Raw genomic sequence first — 22,358 nt, forward strand, 5'->3', positions numbered from 1 at the left:
GTTGGTAACTATAAGAATGTGTAGACAAGGTAGGTAGGCACTCAGAATCTGCCTCAAGAGAACATATTCCGTATATTATAAATGTAAGTACACAATGGAAAGTAACATAAATCAAGTTCCAAATGAGAGAGATTGGCCACAATCTCACATCATGTGTTCTGGGATATATTAGGCCAGAGAGATGCTCTCTGAAAGAAAAGGACCTTATGCAAATTTCTGAGAAAAAAATGCACTCTCTACTCCATCACAGAAATTCACAGTGTGCACTAGCATATCACAGGCTGTAAAAACAACAGCAACAAAATTTTAAGAAAACCTGTTTTTAAGTGTGCTTAATCTGACATTGCTAAGCCATTGTGTTGTAGGCTGTTTTTCCTGTATGACCCATGAACATCCTAAGAAAGTGGTATTCCTACAAATCTATGTTGTAGGGGTTGAAAAGCTGAGATAACAAGGAAGGAGTTTGTGGAGAAAGTGGGACCAAGCTGAGACTAACAGAAAGGTGATACTTAGATTAGAGGTAAGGAAGGGCATTCAAAACAGGAGGAATATAAAACAATCAATTGCAAAGTACTTCTGCAACTGGCTTCTTCAGATGCTGCAGAATAAATGTCCTAAATGTACTTATAAAATCATAATTTTGATGACCACTGAGAAACTTTAAAAACATTTCACACCAAAGACCAAGATTAATTATCAGTTAGAAATTACCTTAATTCCTCATCATTATTTTATAGATAACAAAGTTAAGCCCCAGAGAGGCTATGATTTACTCAGTCATCTCTGCCTAATCGATGATAAGGTGTCAGCTTTCTTACTCCGGGCCCAGGGTCCTGTTCCGTAAAGAAGGAAGTTACCATCTTTGTATGTCTGTCATAGACACTTTGAAATTAAAGCAAAAAAAAAAATCAATTCCTATGCAAGATGAAGATTTCAGCATGCAGTAGATATGGAAACAGAATCAAATTAAAGAACAACGCAAGCTTGGGTTTTAATGAAGCTCATCTTTGTTTTTTTTGCAGATCAAATTTTTGGCTCTCATCTGCACACAGTGTGTGAACGTGAAAATTCCACAGTTCCACGGTTTGTAAAGCAATGCATCGAAGCTGTCGAAAAGCGAGGTGGGTGACTGAATATGCAGCAGTTCCTCTGATCGCTGCACCTTCTGAATACCCAGTGCTCACGTTAGCAGTGCCACTCTTTGTCTGGGAAGCCGTGCAATTAAAACTTCACTTTCATTAATCGGTTAAGAGGATCAAGTTTCTTATTAACTTCAGTGTGTTTTTACAATAGGGACATTAGTAATTCTCACTAACATTCTTTTTTTTTTTTAATATTTTGTCTGTCTGACATACTGTTGATTCAATTGCAAACTTCTTGTTTCCAAGCCAGTGATAAAACATTCATAAAATATCAGCACTCACAGTGTTAGAACCCTCCTAACATTCGTGCTGGTAGATATTGTGCCAGAACAATTTTTGGTAAGCCCCCAACATTACCCAAGTGAAGAAAATAACATTTTTACTTGCAGAAAGTGATGCCCATCTTCCACATGTTTCTACTCAGTGCAGAGTACAGCTCATGCGTTTTCCTGGAACAATTAACAGATACACCTCCGCTGATAGGATGACCTTTGATTCCTCTTTTCAGCATTCTGTTTTTCATATGAAATTATTTCATCATGCAGAACAGTACAAAACAAACCCAGTTTACTCATCATTTCTATGTTAGTGTTTCTACGGGGTGTTTTGCCTTCGAACTATGACTTCCTTCATTCAAGGTCATTTTTCCTGGAAGATACAGATAGTAGATTTAGAATCTTAAAAAATGTATTGTATAAAAATGTGAAGCTCCATCACCATCTGTTACAAGTTTATAACATATTCCCAGGATCGAGGGAGATATATATCATGCAAAAGATAGAGGTGTTTGCAGGAAAAGAAAAAAAAGAACTGGTGAACCTATTCTCATTTCAACCTCCTAGTTTCTTAAAACAATAGAACCAAAGGGAAAAAAAATCTTCACCAAGTAATCTTCTAGGAAAAGCCATTTTAATTCTTTCAGTGTTACCTGCCTTTATTATAGAGGCATAATAAAAATGTTTTGCAATTTCTAACTCCTGGAAATTCATACTTTAATTATACTGTAAGGACAGCCTTGGGATCCTATTATTCCCATATCAGTCGGGAACGAGAAAATAACAAGAGAGGGAAGACAGGGTAGGGAATGTGGATAAAGACAGTGGCTTTGGGGAAAGCAAATGAACATGTCAGAGAGAAGAGCCAAGGGTACTAAGAAATAGTAGCAAACAACAAATGCAGAATAAACATGAGGTGAGATGTCTGTGAGGAATGAAGTCAATTGGAATTTAGTGAGAAATGTGTTTTTATTGTGTATTTCAATTTCATTTAATTTCAAAGCACACATTTTAGGAATAAATATTATTTAATATGTACTTACAGTAAAAATGGATCACTGAGAATATTACAGTGTTATTACTTTCAATAGCTAAATTATCATCATTCCTCAGAAATCTTCATTCACTTATACATACTCAGTACAGGCAGTATGAATATTGTTATATTAGACCCAAAATGCAATTGGGATGTTGGGGGAAGCTCTGTGTAGTAGGATGTGTTTGCACGCAAAGTTTGCATGTGAAGAGGAACTCCATGCCTCTTGATTTATGAATTTACCCTAGGCAAAATGAAAAACTCTCACATGCAGGCTTGCAGTGTACAGATATCATAATACTGTAGAGCAGAAACTGTCTATAAATAGAAATTGGATCTTTTGTATATGGAATTTTGTTGATGATTTTTAATAAAATAAGACAATGTTTTTGCTGACAGGAGCAATCATCTCTGACATTAAATTTCATTGTCCCAGTGTTTACTCTTAAAATGAATTTGTAGATCCAGCACTAAACAGGCACTAATCACACATATGATTATTAAAACAATTCCTAAGCATTTTAATGAAACTCAAAGACTACAATTCTGTAAAACAACTGATAATTCAAAGCACTTTGGCAATGTCAGCTTAAAGGAACTCTATGGAAATGTCCAATAAAAATTCAGAAGCACAAAATAAACGTTTCACATCATTGCAAGATTTACAAATGTGTACTTTTGTTTATATTTTTCTATGATCATTTTGTTGGATTAATATTCTTACATTTATACGCCAATTCTATTTACTCAAAGTGTTGTTTTACTAAATTTTGGCATACAGCACCTCAGGACAGAAATAATTTATGTGAATCTAAGTCCAATGTTTATGCAAGCTTCTGATGACATTTTATGCTGGGGTTGGTATTAGGAAGTAGCATATAAAGGTGCCAAGTCTCTCGGCACGGCTGGGACTCAGCATATCGAGAGCCTCCTTCTAATGGCCAGATCCTCTTGCAGCCAAGATGCTCAAGTGTGGAGTCATGGGAAATGCTTATGAACCAGTTATGGGAAAGGCACTTTTAATGAAAACTGAGTGTTTTACTCACACAGATTAGGGAATTGTCCTTCAGACTCACTACATACAGCAGCATATTGGCTATTATTAAAACAAAACAAAATTTCTTTCCTTTACTTTTTTTTTTCCCTGAGAATATTTTCTCTTTCTAAAACAATCATCTGTTATTGTATTTTTAAAATGTCTCTCCTATGTTTGATTTAAAATAGAGTGCTGTAAGAAAACTAGATATCTCACCCTTCATTCATTTAGGTAGTCATTTGTTGACAGAATCAAATCGCTCATTCTTCTGTAATCTTTATTCACCTCCGGTAAGGTGGCATTCGTCACACTTTATATTTTGCATCTCTTAGACATGCCAAAAGGAAATCTATTTGTGAGCCAAATGTAAAACAATTTGGAGGAGAACGTGTTTAATGTGTCTCCTTATCTGGCTGTGATTTCCTTTATTCCTTTAAACCACTGGGCTACTCTCTTCCTCATCAACTATTATGACTATATTAGAGCCATTCTGGTGGTTTCTGACATTGCTTATGTTGCAAACGTACGGGAACTTGAGAGAACAAAGTTTCAAGGAATACATATGTCACTCTTTAGAGCTCTTCCTGAGGTTCCTTCTCTCTGCATTGACTTTAAAGTCATAGACCATGCATAGGAGAGATCATAATCAGCCAATAAAAATCTTAACTTATGTTTCTTCACTGAAAACAATTTCCATGAAAATAATGAATTATTCAGCCTATGTGAATTCATAGTCTTCATCAAATGAGGTCACTTGACGCATTTTTGAGGATTTTAGGAGCAAGCATCTAGAGAGAGGCACTGTGACATATTGTAAGTAAATATAAGTAGTGAGAAGTGAAATTCTCATTATTTTGTAGAATATTTTGTGCAATTTAGGATGATGTCAAGTATGTATAGAAACTGCTTACTTAAAAATGGGGTCCTTTGAACCGGTTAAGAGACAAGGGGCTCACATCTGAATTAAAGTATATAGTCTAAAGTAGTAGAATGTAGATAGTAAGACCTTAAGTCATAATTCTTTTTGTGCAAAGCATGTAACCAAATCACTGAGTAGCCTTTGTGAAGGTTCACTATTTGGAAAGAAGTTTACATAATGTTTGACACATTATAAACAGTCTATAAATGCCAGTTAAATGAAGAAATAGACATTGTGTTTACTACATTCAGGAAAAATGTAGAAACTACCAAAATAAGTAAATAAAACAGGATAATTTGTGTGCTTAAAAATTGATACATCAATCCCTGATACTAAGCACATATTTTCTGGTTTTAACCTCCTTATAAGCCCTGGAGAAGTTTAGTGTTACTTATTACTCGGTAACACTATTACTAGAACCTATTACTAGGTTCTTGTCTTAACACATTGTGGCAGTGCAGAGCAAAAAAGAATATGGTAAGAGATACAGCACCTAAAAAGACATGTTTCAGATGCAAAACTAGTGTCCTTTCTACCCTTTTGTTGGTTGATCAGGGTGGCCTTGTACTTGCTATGTATCCAGAACTAGCCTCAAACTAACCGCATCCTGCCTCAGTCTCCTGTGTTCCAGGATTACAGTTAAAAAATGTTTTAAATAATGTTTTTTTCAAATCATATTAGATTCACCTTTTATTTCTTTTTCTTCTTCCTCCCACCGCCTTCCTCCTCCTCTTCCTCTTCCTCTTTCTCCTCCTTAGTTTTTATTTATTTATTCTTTTGATGCTAGTAATTCAACTAGTCTCAAGTATTCCAAGCTGGCACTCTACTACTCAGCTGTATCCCCACCATCTATGCATCACTACCAAACATGTACTTTGCAAAAGACTTCTTTTATAACATGACAGAGTTAACTGAACGTATGAGTATATTTCTGCCTTAAACACCCTTTTGTACATCTCACATATATTTGCTTGTTTGAGAATAGGTTTTTTTTTTTTCCAAACAAAATTTAGGTTGTTCATCATTTGGAATATAATCTAAGTCTAACAAAGCATTATTCTTTCAAGATTTTCAGTTGTGCTTAACATACACCCAAACTATTTAACAGATTAAGTTGGTACTTAATGATCTGTTGCACACCAAAGTGAATATATACTTAAAGATAGTTGATAGTAAATTTTGTGTTATATGCTCTTTGCCATCATTTTAAGAAAAAAATATTATGTCTACCAAATTTGATGATACCAGGTACAAATACTTTTCAGAATGCCTCAGCAGATGATAATCACCAAGAACTTTGTCCTTTCTGTGTTTTTTCCAAAACACAAAAATGCTATGACAGGAATGATATACAAAGTTACATATTTGACTGAGTGCCTAAAAGCCACCCTGGGATCCATAACCTTGCTTAAAGATTTAGGAAGGACCTTTAGTCCACTTCTGAGAAGGTCCTTAGCCTCAAAAACTTTATCTCTCAACTTGACTTCATAGCAGCTGTTATATTTTTTTGCTGTCGTTTGTTTGACAGGATCCAGTTATAGGTTCCGATGTCTGTTTAAAGAAACAAGGAGGCTGCTGGCTTTAAAATTCCCTCATTGCTTGTGTGATCAGCATTTTCCCAGGCTTTTCTACATAGTTTGCCAAGCAAAGGGACTGACCTTTTGTAGCAAACACTTTTTCATTTCAAAATGCTCACTTTGATTTTTGTCCCATTTTATACTCATTCCAAACTGTTTACAACCCACTAAAAATGACTGTGAATTATATGTTTGTGTAATGGATTCCTTTTGTGGTCTGAGTGGAATGTTTACTTTGAACAATTAGTTATCTTTGGGTAGATTATAGAAACTTGGAAAAAGCCTTGCTAAAATTATTATTATACCTTAACTGTTTCTTTTTTGGTAAATTCTTTGGTATTACATGAAGTTTGAGAGAATGTCACATTAACAAGATAATGACATTAAAAATGTATTCAATTGTGTATTTATTTGTGTGTGTTTGGTAGTATCATAAGAAAGAATCTTCTTTAGACCCCTACTTAGAAGCATATTCACCTAATTTATAAAACATCATAACAATATATATATATATATTTTTCTATGCATAATTTGCATTTGTATACTAGGTAAGACACGTATGTATGCGTATTTACCATATAATAAGAGGCATGTTTAGAGTACAGCTATTTTGTTGAGACATATGAAGCTTACAGTTGTTAATATAGTTGTCTCAATACTCTGTTCATGGACTGCTGTGCCACTTGGGATCGTATCAAGTACTTTCTTGCAAAAATAAAACCTTGTGTTGCCATTTCCCACCCCTTAGATCCAGGTCCCTGAAGTGCAGATCATATTGCCTTCACAAGACAAGTTCTGCTCCCAGCTCTGCTAATTTTATACTGTTCATTCTTTCCCACTTTGGAATAATCTATTATAGTTGGATCCAGGCACGCACTAAAGGCTGATACTTCCATGAAGAATGTGTAATTTGTACTGTTTAGTTGCTGATGAGATTCCTGAAAACTTTTATGATTCTATCTTGTCCCAGGGAGACTTCTGCTTGCTAGTTTTATAAGCAACGAGTGAAAACAAAACAAACTGATAAAAAATTACATGCTCAAAAAAAAAAACAAAGCAAGAATACACGATAAGCACTTTTTCTTTTCCCCCAGAGAATATCTGTGAATTGGACAAAAATGTTTCTGAGGACAGGGATCTATGCTTCTTTTCTAATGCTTGCATTTTGGGCCAAAAGCTAGGCATCCCCGTGCATTGCGTAGAGATGATCCTCCAAGAAACTCTGTGAGTGTTTGCTATGAATTAAGTTAGGCTTTTTTTTCCTGAGTTAAAGTTAAAATCAGTTTATGGCGTTGATATTTTTGTTTTATTTTGTTTTAGTACAGCCACAAAGACTGTCACCTTCCTGACAGCAGTGGTGTTGTGCAGGGTCCAAGTTGGAACTGGCTCTTTAGGGGTAGTCATGCTGGGGCCTCTGTGTCTGTAAGAAAGCCACAGTCAGGGCTAGAGGGAAAGACAAAATCAAAACAGAGTAAACAGGAAAGAGCCAGCAAGAGTATAAAAGAGAAACCAGGAAAAGACAACCAAAAAAAAAAATCAGAGATGACAAGGTGGGGAGAGGAAAAAAGCTGAGTTTTGCAATTAAGAAAACAAAGGCGGATGAAAGGGCGCACTGTGAGGTCCTCAGTAGGACAAGCCGGCTCCTGAGCCAGTTGCCTTCTTTGGTCTCTGCCGTAGTTACCTGATACTTGCTACTCTGTTCTACAGAAATTTATTTTTTGCTAAAGAAAATGCTTGAATGTTAAATTTTGCAGTAAATAGCATACATTAAATGTTCACCAGTTCTTTGTACAGAAACTGTTACTAATTAATTCACTGTATTTATTAATGACATTTAATGGAGTTTATCTACATTTAATAATACATGACAGTCTCATTATCAGTGAGTTTAAACACACCAAAAGTTAGCATAGGACCAAATGTGCAGTTCAGTAACCAGAAAGGCTATCTCACAAACACAGAATGTGGTTCTGGTCAGGCTAGTCAGCAGATATTCCCATACTTCAGAATCCGGAAGGCATAAGAATAAATAATGTCTCTTCCCAGATAAAGTGCAAGTCTAATTTCTAAACTCCACCCCATTCTAAAGTTTAGGTTCTTAACATACTTTTCCTTTGGGGTCATTTGGGAAGAAATAGAGCCAAAATTAAGGCCCTAAGCAGTTCACTTCTTATAGAGGATTTCAATTAAGCAGCACCTCAACATATCAAAATGCAGTTCTGTAAAGTACCCTGTGGTGGTGTCATTACATGATGGGAGTTCTAGGTCTGACGGTTTTTCTATTAAAAGGCCCTATATTCAGAAGTTAATAGTTCAGTCATACAAATAATCTTGACTCAAAGTTGGCAGGATGTTTTATCCTGGAAAAATATGTTTACAAAATTTGAAAAACAATTAGATACATTTGGAAAGCATTCAGGTTTTCAAAAAGCAGAAGCAAAAAGTATAATAATAAGACAGTCAGAAGTTTTCAGATATCTGTGACCCTAAGATTCAAAAGTAAACTTGCAGTTCTTCAATAGAAGTTATTTTTAATTGTCATATAATGTGGTCCAATTCATTAAAAATTAACAAATTACCAAAACTTCCACAATGTTGTCACTCTTCTTGTGAAATAATTTGTTATTTATTCAAGAATCTATACATTGGATTAGGCACTTCATTAGAGCTTAAATACTTTTTTTAAAAAAGTCTTAAATTTATTCAGAAATCTGTAAATGACACTAAAATATTACTCTTTTTCCATTCCCTAATGAATAACGTTCTTTTAAAAGTTTATAGAAAATAGTCTTTTTTCAGGAATTTTCACACAAATAAATATGTTCAATTTAAACATTAATTATTAAACTATACAGATTCTACAAAAATTTTAGGCTTTAGATGAGGAAGTTACATTGGTGTCTGTAATTGAACATAACATACTTTCCCATTCAAGATATCTTATGGTAATATCCTTGTCTCCTTAAAAGATTCATGTCTTGAAAATTCTTTTAAATTCTTCAGGAGATTATCTTATAAGAGGCTATGGGATTAGAAATGCTTTTTTTTGAGTTAAAAATAGCCTTTTTTAGTTTTATCTATTTTTGCCTAATTTTATACTTTTCAACCACTTCCTATTTTCAGCTAAGAGAAAAAAAAAAAGCAAACAGAAAAATTCAATGGCAAAGCAGTTTGAGAAGAAAAACTGCAAAACCAAAATAGCTCTGAAATGATAATGCTGGAAATATTCTTGAGGTTATAGAAGACCATAGACCCAAGATGTAAAAACATACTTTTTAAGCAGAAGAATGCTGAAGTTTAGAATAACAGCATAACTTGCAGAGAAAAAAATATTTTAAACATTACCTGTAATATACTGTGTGCTTTTTCACACATAATCCAACCTCTCACACAGTGCCTGATATGATAGGTTCCCAACAAGTCACAAATAAATTGATAAAATATTTTCAACATTGCTAAAACCTTCCTCAGAAAGTAGTGTGCTATTGCTACCCCTGCACATGGCTGAAACTATAAAAAGATCAATGACCAACTATTGTTGGATGAGGGAAACTGCATGATATGCAGATGACTATGTGGCTTCTAAACCTATTTTTTAACATTTCAACAAGTCAGCTCGTGGTGAGTGTAGATTTTGTTGTTCAGTGACATACCATTCTTTCCATCGATACTAAGCTATGCTATACAATTGAAGTTAGAATTCCTTAGAGATTTTATTTTCATCAATTTTTGGATATTTCATTAAAGTTAACCATCCAGCAACTACTAAAATATCAATTGTCTACTCATTTTCACCAGAGGAAATCATATTCCATTAGGCATCGTTTCAACACCAATAGACTGCTGTTTTTAATCAAGTAATTGAATGGTAGCTATGACTTATAATTGACATGCCTGAGAATGGTCATGCATAGGCTCTGTTCTCATAACCATGCAAAAAAAGTTGAGTCCCTCATTTTTTCTTCTATTTGGAGTTGGAATAGTGTGGCATTTTTATTAGTTTACTTTCTGTGAATATCTCATCTTCCTAATTCAGTGATTGTTTTCCATATTCCTACCAGGATATGTTCATTTTGATGACATTTTTTTGAGTTGACAAAGTCAGTTAAAGAATTTGAAAGAGAAAATACATGATCGATACACAGACTTATCAATTTGAAGCTAATGAAGACAGAATATCAATATCCTAAATTCTGATGTGGGTTATTGATTTTGTTTTCTCCAAATTTCCTTCATAGAGGAAGAAAGTTGCTGCTGAAACTGTGAAAAGCTCTGTGAAGACTTTGAATAAACCTTTGTCACTAAAAGTGGATCTTTATTTTTTTTTTTTTAAATAATGCTTTTCTTGTTATGTTTTGTACTTTGCAGAGTCTGGGCTAACTCTTTAGTCTCCTACAGAGCAAGGGGATATCTCATACATCAAACTGTAATGCTGACACAAAATATGTCCTTTTGTTTTGAAAAGTGGACATTGGCCACATATGTGAAGTTAGATAGCCTGATATTGGTGTCCTGTGTTTGGCCTAGAATATGACAGCATAAGGAAACTGAATTTCCTCTGGATTCAATTCTTAGCAGTTCATGCTATTCATTCTCTTTGGGTGATCTTTTTGCAACTAAAACATCAGAGATCCTTTAGTAACTGATGGCCTGCAGAGTTGCTGCATGTGAATTACTCCTCAAACTGTTTGATTTTTGTGTGCAAGTCAGACCCAGGGTCTAGGAACTCTTCTGCAACTTCCTTGGCTAACTCAAATTCTACTTTTTCTAACCGAAGCCATCATTTTCTACTACTTTCCTTCTCTCTCTCTCTCTCTTTTTTTTTTTTCCTTAACTCAATCAATGGCACCACAATCTATTCTTCCCTTCATTTTTCAATCCTTGATTGGGGATTGACTTTACCTTTTGAAACAAACCTCCTAAAGAGGACGCTGCATTTGTTCTCACTTCTACCCAGGCCACTCTCTTCAATTCTACCAAAATAATCTCTCTTAAGTATAAAGAATATTATGTTATTCCTTCTTAGAATCCTCCAATGGTTCTTTTTCCTCTTCAGGATAAACAAAGCTCCACACTGATTATCTGTTTAAAAGGATGAATTTGTGATCTCTATCAACTCCCAGCTTCATATTTTCGTAAGCTGCTTGCTATGTATGCTCTGGGAAGACCATGACAGTTTCCAAAGGAATTTAATTCTCCCATGCACTATGTCCTTTCCTTGGAATCCCTCTTCTAGACTACGTAGTTGCCAAAGGAAATTTCTCTGACTCATTCCACAAACTCCCCTCCGTGGACTTCCAAATACCATGCTACCCTCGCTTCAGAGGGCTCCAGTGGCACCTTGCTTTCCCTAACGTGGCCCATATTGCCTGAGACAGTGGTGGCTAATTTTATTTTTTTTTCTAGAACGTGGGCCCTTGAGTCTAAGGATTGTATCCGCTTCACTTCCATCTTTATAATGGTTAGCAAGTTGTGCTTGGCAAACGTAGGGTCTCAAATTATAATGGGTGATTAAACAGATGAAAAGATAGATATTATTCAAAATGATTATTCATCATCCATATATGCACCCATCCTTAGAGAACTAAATCCTGTGAACTGAAGATTCACTGATGTGCTAAAAGACATACTGACTAAATATCTCCTTAAATAAAATCCGTGATTATATTATCCAGAAGGAAGGGAAACCACCTTAAAAGGGAAAGTAGTGTTTTTATTGTTTTTGTTTGTTCATCTCTTTTGCAGTTTAGCATGATATGTGTCTCTATTTATGTGATACCACATATGAGTAATAGTCTTTACTAGGGTAAGACAGAACTAACAATACTCTAATATGCAATACAGGTTTCAGATGTAACATAATTTCTCATCCTTAGTAAGAAGATACCAGTCTCTCCACAAACCTTAATTTGGCTAAAGCAATATTTGATGTTTTTTGAGACATTTTAGTGTTGCGAAAATAGTACCATCATCTTTCTGTTTCGACAAAAGTATGTTTTTAATATATAAACCTCAAGGTATAGTGTCACATCACGGTAAGTTTGTGTATAATTTCCCCTATTATCACCCCCTAGGTCGCTTTCACTATCGCTACGTTCCAGCATCTACCATCCACCGAATGGCCATGTTTCTGATTATCTTTTCCCAAATGTATTAGCTTGCATTATTTAAGGGCTGAATCTCATTTTATTATTTCCTGCTCATATTTCTAAACTCCTTAAGTCCATTTGTATGATTCTTTTGTCCTCACAGATGTCCACAGTTCCTCCCAATTTAGTATCATCAGCAAATTTAATTAATGCTCTGTTTACCTCTCCTTCTAATGAAACCAGTGTCTTGCTTCATTTCATCATACAAAGTACAAATGTATTGGCAATAAAACAGTCCAAAGAAATGTTCCCTCACTGTAGGAGGGGAAGTGAAGAATACAGCAAACAACCATGTGGTGAGGAGTGGACAGTGCAGTGGGGTGGTGAGCAGTCTGAAACTGGCCTAAAGCAAAACCTTCCTCACTGAGACTAGGCCCTGGCACAATGCCTGGATTGATGTTGGTGTGCGTGTATATGCACATATGAACTTTTCAGCGTGTGGTGTGTTCTAGAAAGTAGCTTTATTACCTTAATTAAGGAATTTTTTTACTAAAGCTATATTTGTGGATATAAGAAAAGCATTTTTAAAAATACAAATATGCATGCAATTATTTATTCAATAAAATGTAAGTTGGTAATAGGTAATGTTTGTCAAACTTATATCTGGACACATAGAGTTGGGCATAAATAGATTACCTATCATTTTCAGTGAACTTTTTCTAGCATTCACAGTGATCTAAATGTTTTTCTCAGTCCTTAACATGATAAATGTTTTAAATTCAAATTAACCCCTGAATTTAAATCAAATGTCTTATAGTAAATTATGATATAAGGTAATAGGTTTTCTTTCAGTTGTGCCCAATAACCTGGCTTCAGTACAAGAATACTGTAATCTGTAGAATTAATAGTTTGCAAAATTCAGCTTGTGTAAACAAAGTGGTCTTATCTGTTAACTTTAAGGTTGGCAAATCTATCAAAGAATTACAAAATTAGGCTTTAAAGATGTGGTTGTACATGGGGTAATTTATGTGAGGAAGTCAGAGATGACATATATTTTATTCCCACTATGTGCCAGACATAATGCTAGAGTCTTCCAACATATGTGACAATGAAGAATACATTAATTACTATTCGAAACATTGCAGGCAGTATACCATCTCTTGCAAAATATTGTAAGTACCTTATATGTTTTGTAGGAAGAGTCAGGCTTTGGAATGTGGAAGGTAAATATCCATAGAGTCCATTAGGAAAATACTTTGAAGTTTGTGATTTGAATAGGACAGACAGCTGGTAGACCAGTATCTCTATTGCCTTTCAAAAGGAGAGTGCAGGTTCACGGTGTTGAGATGAAGGCTGATGTATCTTTTCATGTGTAACGCAGGCCAACAAAGATGTCATCACTGAAGGAGAGTGTTAACAAAATAATGACTGGGAACATTGTTAAGCAGTCACAGTCTCACATTGTTTTTCTAGTGAGCAAAGTCTAATGCATAATGCATTCTTATGGGAGAATTTTCTCAGATGCCAAGACTTTACAGGCATAACTTCCATAAGCTTTACTGGGAGTTTCCTGCCAGCACCTGTTAGAGTATAAAGTTCTTACTTTTCACACATAATCCAAGACTGACTTGGAACACTGACTTGGAAAAACTCATTGAGCGAAGCCGTCTTGTAATGTTTTCTCACGTATAATGTTCATCTTTTAATCCTTGGTCTCATATATGTATGTCCATGTTTTCCATTCAAATTTTTTTCCCACCATAAAGACTGTTTCCACAAGCTGTTAATGGATGAGAGTAGAGAAAAAAGCTTTTCTTACTAGGTAAATTAGTAGAAATGATAGATATTAGAGAAAGTTATTAAGATAGAAGCTATATTATATTAGAAACTAAGTGTTCCTGACTGAAATTAGTTCCACAGACTGTAGATTTCCTAGAAGTCAACAGAAATAGAGTACCGGGTTCAAAACCGATAAGCAGGGCCTCTGAAACAGAATCTCAGTACAATAGTACAAAGTACAATATGGCCTAAAATCCTCTATTTTACAGACTCCAATATGGTGACTTCAAATACTTAAAAACAAGATCAAATTTAAACATTATGAGAAAATCAGCAATGTGTTTTACAGAAGAAAAATGATTAGAATTATTATTTAAATTCTGTTTTTAAATTAATTTACATTTCCACTAGCAAAATAACTTCTAAATTAAAAAATAAAGCATATTGTTCCTGTTCAAGTAAAATTGTAGAAAACTGCAGAGAAATGCCAGATTATGAGTAACATCTTCACTTTCGAAAGGGTTTGAAATTTCTGGTTGTCTAGAATTTTTAACTCATGTGACATATTAGAAAAAATGGATCTTTATACTCAAACTCCTTAATCAGTTCCTGTTTTGTCCTGAAACAACGGGCAGGCGGAATACCTTTCACCTGCTGAACATCTTCAAATAATAAACATTAAGTTCTATATTTTGAAAAAAAAATATACCTTCTTTCTAAATTAAGCCCCAAAGGCACAGGAAATAACATCAAAAATCAGCAAATGAGATTATATTAAATAAAAAACTTCTTCACAGCAAAGGAAATAAACAGAGTGGGGACAACCCATGCAATGGGAAAACTGTCAGTTACTCTTCAGACACAAGACTATTATCTAGAATTACAAAGAATTTGAAAATATTAAACCTCTAAAATAAAACATCAAATTTTTCAAAAGTGCAAATGAAATGAACAGACAAGTCTCAGAAGTACACATGACCAATAATATACATGAAAAAACGTTCAGCGTCATGAACCATTACAGAAACAGAAACTAAAACAACAGTGAGAATCCATCTTACTTCATGAAGAATGGCCATCGTCAAGAAACCAAAAAATAACAAATGTTGGTAAGGCAGCAGGGAAGGAAAGGACCTTTGTATGCTATTGTTGGAAATTTAAACCAGTGCAACCACTATAGAAATCAGTATTGTGATTCCTGAACAAACTAATAATAGAAATTTCATGCGATCCCGCTGTTTCCCTTTTAGGAATCTTCTTGAATGAATTGAAAACACTATATTACAGTGAAACGTGCATAATTATGTTTATATCAACAAAACTCAAAATAATTAAATCTTAGGATAAGCCTGAGTATGTACCAACAGATGAATTAAGCACTTGGGGCACTTACACACTATGGAGTACTACTGTGCTATAAAAAAGTATAAATTTGAGACCTACGTAGGAAAGTGGTGAACCTTGAGAGCATAACATTAAGTGAAATAAATTAGACACACAAGCTGAACTATGATCACGTGACTCATAAGAAAATTTCAAAGAGCAAAATAATAATTAGATAATGGGAAATAGGAAGAAAGATGTTTTACAAATGAAAGGAAATTCAAGGGATAGAGGCAGAAGTAATGAGGGGAAGGGAAATAAAATGAATTAATATATATTATGCAAATATACCAGCTTCCCGTGATGAATGTAATTATTATGCAGTGTAAATATGCACTAATGAAAAAATTTAAGCAAAAAAATTATACTTTACTAAGACTCGAACACAGGACCTTGAGCTCATCAGGCAGGCATTGTGCTGCTAGCTCTCAAAAAATTATACTTAATCTTATCAGGTAACAGGGTTGAAGTTGGAAGGAGTGTGAAACCCTGAAACCAGGAGGAGAAAACTGAAAGCTTGTCTGAAATGTTTAATAGAGTCAAAATATGGTACCAGAACAAAAACGAAAGAGTTGTCTTCTTTCTTCTTTTTCTTTCCTAGATGGTTACGTTACTCCATGTCATGCTTTTGAATCTCCAGCTCTCTAACCTTTGATATCCTCCTTCTGCAAACTCGCCCAAGAAATATGTTTATTCTCCAGCTTCCTGTTCCGATACCCTTATCACCCTTCTGAGCATTACCTTGAGAACAGCTGCTTTAACAGTTATCAATAATTCAGCAATAAGTGGTTTAGTTACAGTATTTTCAAGCACCAGAGCAGAGAGCTTTGTTGTTTTGTTTGCGTGATAAAGCAAAGGGAAAGGGAGTCGTAATGATGCTCCTGGAAGCATGCTCTGTTCCCAGGCTTATTCCCTTTGACCTTCTCGTCCTCCTTCTCCCCCACTCCTCCTCCTCCTCCTCTCGGGGCATTTTTCTTGTAGAGTACTTTGCTCTTGAGTGAAAGAAGGTCAAGTTTTTCCTTTGATATTCTGGCCAGTAAATTAATAGAAATGCCTGTTTCTGTGTATAATAGCCTTTATTAACATGTATTTTAAAACTTGAAAATGGGTTGGAAATCAACATCTTCATGAGTCTGCTAATATTTAAGGTTCTATGTCTCCCCCTGAGGCAAGCGGTAACTGTGAGATATTTAAGGCCACTGGAGAGATGAGAGATGCTGGATTGATCCAGTGATCGGTACACAGCTTGCCATTCAGTCACAGGGCAAGAGTGGCACCGTGGGAGAAGCTGCAAGGACTGTGTTACCTGCAGTGCCCACCCAGAGAAGAGAAAGTCCTGGGTGTCAGAGATCTCATGAGCCCAAGGTGGGAATTCTGCACCTTTTGACAGCATTTTCAGCTGGAGAACAAAAACCTATATGGATGTAAGAACTTCTGCTTAACGTTACACTGACCTGAAGGAAAATCATTGTGCAAGTTGTCCTGGAAAAAACATACATGATGTATTAAAAGCTCTCTATGATCAGAAAGTATGATTATAGAAATAAATCATGTTCAAAAATTAATTGCATATAGGCAACCTGAAAATTTGCCTCTTTTGTTCCAAACCTGTAAGAACTATAAGGACACTTCTTTTATCTGTCTCCTGGTATATGTGAAATTAGTAAGCCAGGCAGCATCTGGATAACAGCAATTAATCCTTTGGATCAGCTTAAAAGAAATATGGTACACCAGCTTTTTCTTCTGTTTCTCATGATCTTTGACCTATTATCTTCTATTTTTTTCCTATTTATATACTATACCAATTATCTTTTTGTTAAATGTACTTTCCCTTTAAAGTCTGTTCCAGAAGAAGATCTAGTAGATTAGTCCACTCCAAAAATATTTGGAGGGCTGATAACATAATATCCAAGATTTCACGTTAATAATCTTCCATTTCTACCTCCTACTTTAGGAGTCAACTACAGTGACCAATTATGCATTTTCAAACTCAAAACTTGATGACCTTTGGTGTCAGTAGAAAGATTAAAATATTCTTTATCTAAATGTCATACAAAGGAAAACATGAAATGTATTTGTAATTTAGTTCTTCACCATTTAGAAAATCACATATAGAGTAGACACTCCATAAATATTACATTAATGACCGTCACCGTATATAAACCATAATAGTTTATATCTTTTTTCCATTACAATGTATCAGAAAGAAATAATACATGCTAAATGTATAAATATTTGTATATACATGTATATACACACATATTTCAATAAGACTTTCAATGTAGACCTACATGAAAATAATCACCCAGAAGCAGAAAATCTGGTTTGTATTACATTAGTGCTAGATGAGTTTAAATAAGGGAACAATTGGTATTGGAATGCCTTTTCAAGTCCATAAGTAGTGTTCTGAGTAATGAGAGGGTGTGCAATTCTTGTGAGATGGTTGACAGACCCCACGTAGTCAGGAATGAAGCTAAGACAGTAAGTCTCACTTGGACCACTGAAGAAGTCTTTATCTTGTATCCTACTCATAATGTAATAATAGAAATTAAGATAGACAGCTTCAGTGCTACTGCTTGGCTTCTATCTGTACATTTGTTTTTGGTAAATTCTAAAGTAATATACATCAGTATTGTTGATCATCCAGGAGAGTTAAGGCCTTTATCAAATGTATTCCAGAGACTTTGTGTTTCTATCTCCAGGCCAGACATAATGATGGAATAATTCATAAAATACTTAAATGTTGAAATTATAGTGTGTGTCTCGTGAAGATTTTAAATCTGATCTCATGGATCTTCAGGCATTTTTCAGATAAATTAGAGATAGAAAATGAGCATTCAGGATCACTGAGCAGGTTTATGATACTCCCCAAATATTTTTCAAGGGAATCTATAGAAAGAAAAACCCACAATTGTATGCACATTTTATGAAACAAATGTGATTCGTGGCATAACATTTAGTAACAAAATAATAAGGATACTTTTGTTTACAAGGGTAAAACTTGATTACATGCAAACATACACATGCACAAATATACACATATTCCTGTATTTTGAAGAAAAGTTTAAAAATGAATAAAATAATTTTAATTCATTTTTAGAATATCATCTCACATGCAATCAATGTTGCAGTTTCAGAATATCTTAGATATGAGGTATCTCCAACTCACAGTCTTCAGAGCATTTGCCCATCAAAATATTTTCAAAAGTAAATTTTCTTACTTATATATATGAACTATATTATATATTTTGTGTGTTACCCAAAACATTTTTTTCATTCAGCACACCCAAGTAAACCAAAATGCTGAATACCTATTTTACTCATCTACACACAAATGTGTACATACTTGTGCACACACATGCATACATAAGAGTGTGTACTGCATCATTTCTGTATCTCTCCCAAGTTTAGAATTCCACTGCTATATAGGAAGTGCTTAGTCACTGTTTGCCAAATTGCAGATAATGGGATTCACCAATTCATGGGGTTTTCATCCAATATAAACTAAAGTTTATTTGTTCTTTCATTTAATCACTTTTAAATTTAGCCCTATTTGCCAAACAGGGAAGAATATGTCCTAGTTCCATCCTTCCAATTAACAGAAGTATTAACAATACACACACAGTAGTCTCTGCTGCATTCTCCAGAAGAAAATAACAACCCTATATGTGCTTTTTGAGAATCAAAAGTTCAGAATTGCCAGCCTCACCCATTTTGATTAAGAGCATCTTCATCTTCAACTAAAGAATCTAATGACTGGAATTTCTTGAAATTTTGAAAGGGACTCAAGCAGATGCACTGAACTATCTGCCTGGCATTTAAATAGAACTTCTCTGGTGTCTGATTTGCTAAAACAAGTCTGTAGAAATATTTTGCCACTGGGCTTGGAATTTGCAGCACTAACCCATTTTAGAGGCATCTGTACAGAAAAAGCATGCTCTCACCTGAATGCTTGGTAGACACAGCCATCAAACCTCCAGGAAGTGGCAAGCCAAAGGCTCTGAATTAGAGGCACCTCCCCAAAGAAGATCAAAAGTTCTGCTCCACCAACACAGAGACACTGAGAAATGGTTGAATGTGTTCTAAATTAAACTGCCCTGGTGGTGAGCGGAGATCTGCCAAAATCTTTCAATTAATCACTTTTACCTTCGGGGCAGAGTTAGGCCTGAGAGTATTTCAATAGGTTTTTATTGGAACAGGGTTATTTCAGATATTAAACTATGTTGCACAAAGTAAAAATAATGTTATTTTTAAGTTGCTACTCTTGTTAAATAAAAGTTGGCAAGCATTCCTGGGGTCTGTATTGTATCTGTGTGTTTGTGTATGTGTGTGGCTCTTTCTTGTGCCATAAGCCACATTGACTTAAAAAAAAAAAAAAGTGAACAGCAATGAAATAGGTGGTAAATATATTCATATAATCATTTTCTTTAATAATGTGTTATAAATAATAGAAGAAAAGTTTTAAGTGTGTAATTCTTTACAACACAATTGAGATATTTTTCCTACATCTTCAGCAGTAAGTTAATTAGAATCACCTGCATTTCCTTGGGTGGACACCAAATGGATTGCAAACAAAAACAGATTAAAATAGCTGCTGGAGCTCATGGCATACAGATGACAAGATTCACGAAAAAGACAGCGAGGCACTGAAAATGTTCACTTTTCAAACAGTTTTAGAGGAAATTTAGCTCTTGCGACTCCTCCATAAAAGCTGCCTGTAAGTGTTTTGCTGAAAGGCTAGAATGGCTTTGTTTCTGATCCCTTGATGAGTGAGAGAAATGTTTAAGAAAGATCACTTTACAGAGAGATTCAGGCTGAAATGTGATGACTGTGATTCAAGCCAAGCCAAAAATTACAGTTCAGAATGAAAGAGGAGGGACGTGGTTTGGGAATCCATTTTCCCACATTCCTGAATCTCAACCATCCCAGCCAATGTTTAAAAAAAAAGCCCAATGGAAAACAATGAGGTCACTTTGTTTAGATGTTTAAAGAAAAATAGGGGTGGAGGGATTGAAAAGAATGACAGCAAATATATGAATTTTAAATCAATATCTATTCCAAGTATGATGGGATCAAAGGCTTGACTTTATGTAACTATTATGACTTCATCATACAACAAGGCATTCTTCGGTGTTTTGTTTGTGCTGGTAAGCTTTTTATTGCACGTCTTTAACTTATGAAATCGTCTGTTGCTACAATTTTAAAGGGAGAAAGTCTGTATGGGCACACAGTGCAAATTTTATCTTCCTGGACTCCCAGCTTTCTGTAGAAATGACAAATCTGTGAATTTGGTTTTCTCTCCTTGAACCTGATATACCATTACTGTATAACCCTCAGATTATCTGGCATATTTGCTTGCAAACTACCAGATAATAATAGTGGTTGGACTCTTCATTCTTTTATTCTCATTTATTTTAATGAAACACTCTAAGCAAGTCACAATCACAAAAGAATGATTTATTTATATCAGCATGATCACAGCATAACATAACAGTGAAACTCAAACTAGAAAGAAACTTGGAGTATGAAATAAAATGGACCAAATACAACCTCCTACTTCAACATCTTCCAGCTATATGAAAGCTTCCTTTAGGAAAACAACTCAGGCTTAATGATAACCAGTCATTGGCCAATGTTTGTCTTCAAGACTTAGATTTTTATAAATGAAAAGAAAGAAACACAAAAGAATTTTTCAAATACTATTAACAGGTACTTTGTTTCCCATTCTCTAGAAACCATCTCAGTGGACCATCTTGGGTCTTTTCAGACAGTGGTGCTATATTGTCTCCCATAAGATGGCAGAGTCAAACTCAGGACCTCTCTCAAAGTCTTGAGAGAGATTCCAGAATCATCCTGAGCTGAAATATAGCTCAGTGGGATATGCACCCACCTGGCAAGTTCGAGGACCTCAGTTCATTCAAAAAGAAAAAGTGGAGTAGATGTTTGTCTATTTCTGTCTGGACCACAGAATCATCCTGAAATTCGTGTAATCCTATAAATCATATTTATAGTTACCATACAATAAGTCTCAATTTTTTGATTGAATTTAGACAGGTATATAAAGAAGAAGTATATAAGAAATGTGTAGCTTCCCAGGGAATACCATCCTTTGACTATCATTTACCAAATATCAAACAGGATATACTAACATCTTCAAATTATCTCACATTAGCCAGATTAGAACATTTTTACACCTTGTCTTTTCCACGACTCACCTACTATTTAATCATCCCTACTTAAAAGGCATTATTTTGAGAGCTGTTGGGCCAGCAGTTGAGTCTGAGTGAAGAATCAGTTGAATTAGATGAATGGAGGTTATATGGAACAACAAGCCTAATCCCTGAAAGAAAAAGCAGGAGATGAAAAGGCCAGCATAAGACTTTTCAAATGCTGTTGTCTACATTTCTGCCTTTAACAGTATGGATAAATACCAATGAAAAAATCAGTGAGATACTGTGTCCACAACTAAGTATAAATACAGGAGAAAATTCTAGTGGTACAGAGTGACATAGGTTATTCTTTGCGTCCACATATGCCCTAATATCAGATAGTAACATTTAAGGAATTCAGTTACCTTATAAAATGTTCAATATCTTACTTGAAGAGAATTAGTGAGATGAGACAATAAAAAAGTAATGCAGTACATAATTTCTTTGTTTTTCCCTCCTTCATATAAGACTACCTCATGCAGAAATAAGAAAGCTGGGCAACCCCACTCCCCCTCAGCTCCACAGATCAGACACTATTTTGAGTTTCTTAATGTAAAAGTGATACAGAATCACAAAGAAGACAGGACCAGTAGTACAGTCAGTGTTCAGGATCGTCTGTCCCTCTCTGTTCCCAGTTTTACATTTGAGAACAGTGTCAGTACCTGTCTCCACAAGTGTCCAGCAGGACAATGTTTATGAAAGGGCGACATTGGACAGAATAACAACTATGACTGTAATAGATAAGACTTTTGGCTAGGACACTTACTGATTTTATTTCCTGCTTATTGATGAGTTGCACTAATGGAAAGGAAGGAGAATTAGAGTATTTGACAATGAACTTACATCCCAAGATTTTGATTTAAAAAATTTAAAGAGAAACATTCTTGAAATTCAAGAGTTTCTATATTCAATG

At 34.9% G+C, this 22,358-nt stretch overlaps 1 protein-coding gene across 2 annotated transcripts in view; it reads left to right on the forward strand.

Moving 5' to 3' along the window:
* The window catches only part of Arhgap15 (Rho GTPase activating protein 15), a 591,921-nt gene that overhangs the window by 366,066 nt on the left and 203,497 nt on the right, over nt 1–22,358 (forward strand). For both annotated transcript variants that reach the window (XM_003478711.3, XM_063259030.1), the window contains exon 10: nt 1,023–1,121. In XM_003478711.3, coding sequence (XP_003478759.1) covers nt 1,023–1,121 — 99 coding nt within the window. The remainder of the gene's footprint in view (nt 1–1,022; nt 1,122–22,358) is intronic.

This window comes from Cavia porcellus, unplaced genomic scaffold (assembly GCF_034190915.1).
Source record: "Cavia porcellus strain 051 isolate PalLab524CR breed Dunkin Hartley unplaced genomic scaffold, mCavPor4.1 scaffold_12, whole genome shotgun sequence".
NCBI classification, from domain to species: domain Eukaryota; kingdom Metazoa; phylum Chordata; class Mammalia; order Rodentia; family Caviidae; genus Cavia; species Cavia porcellus.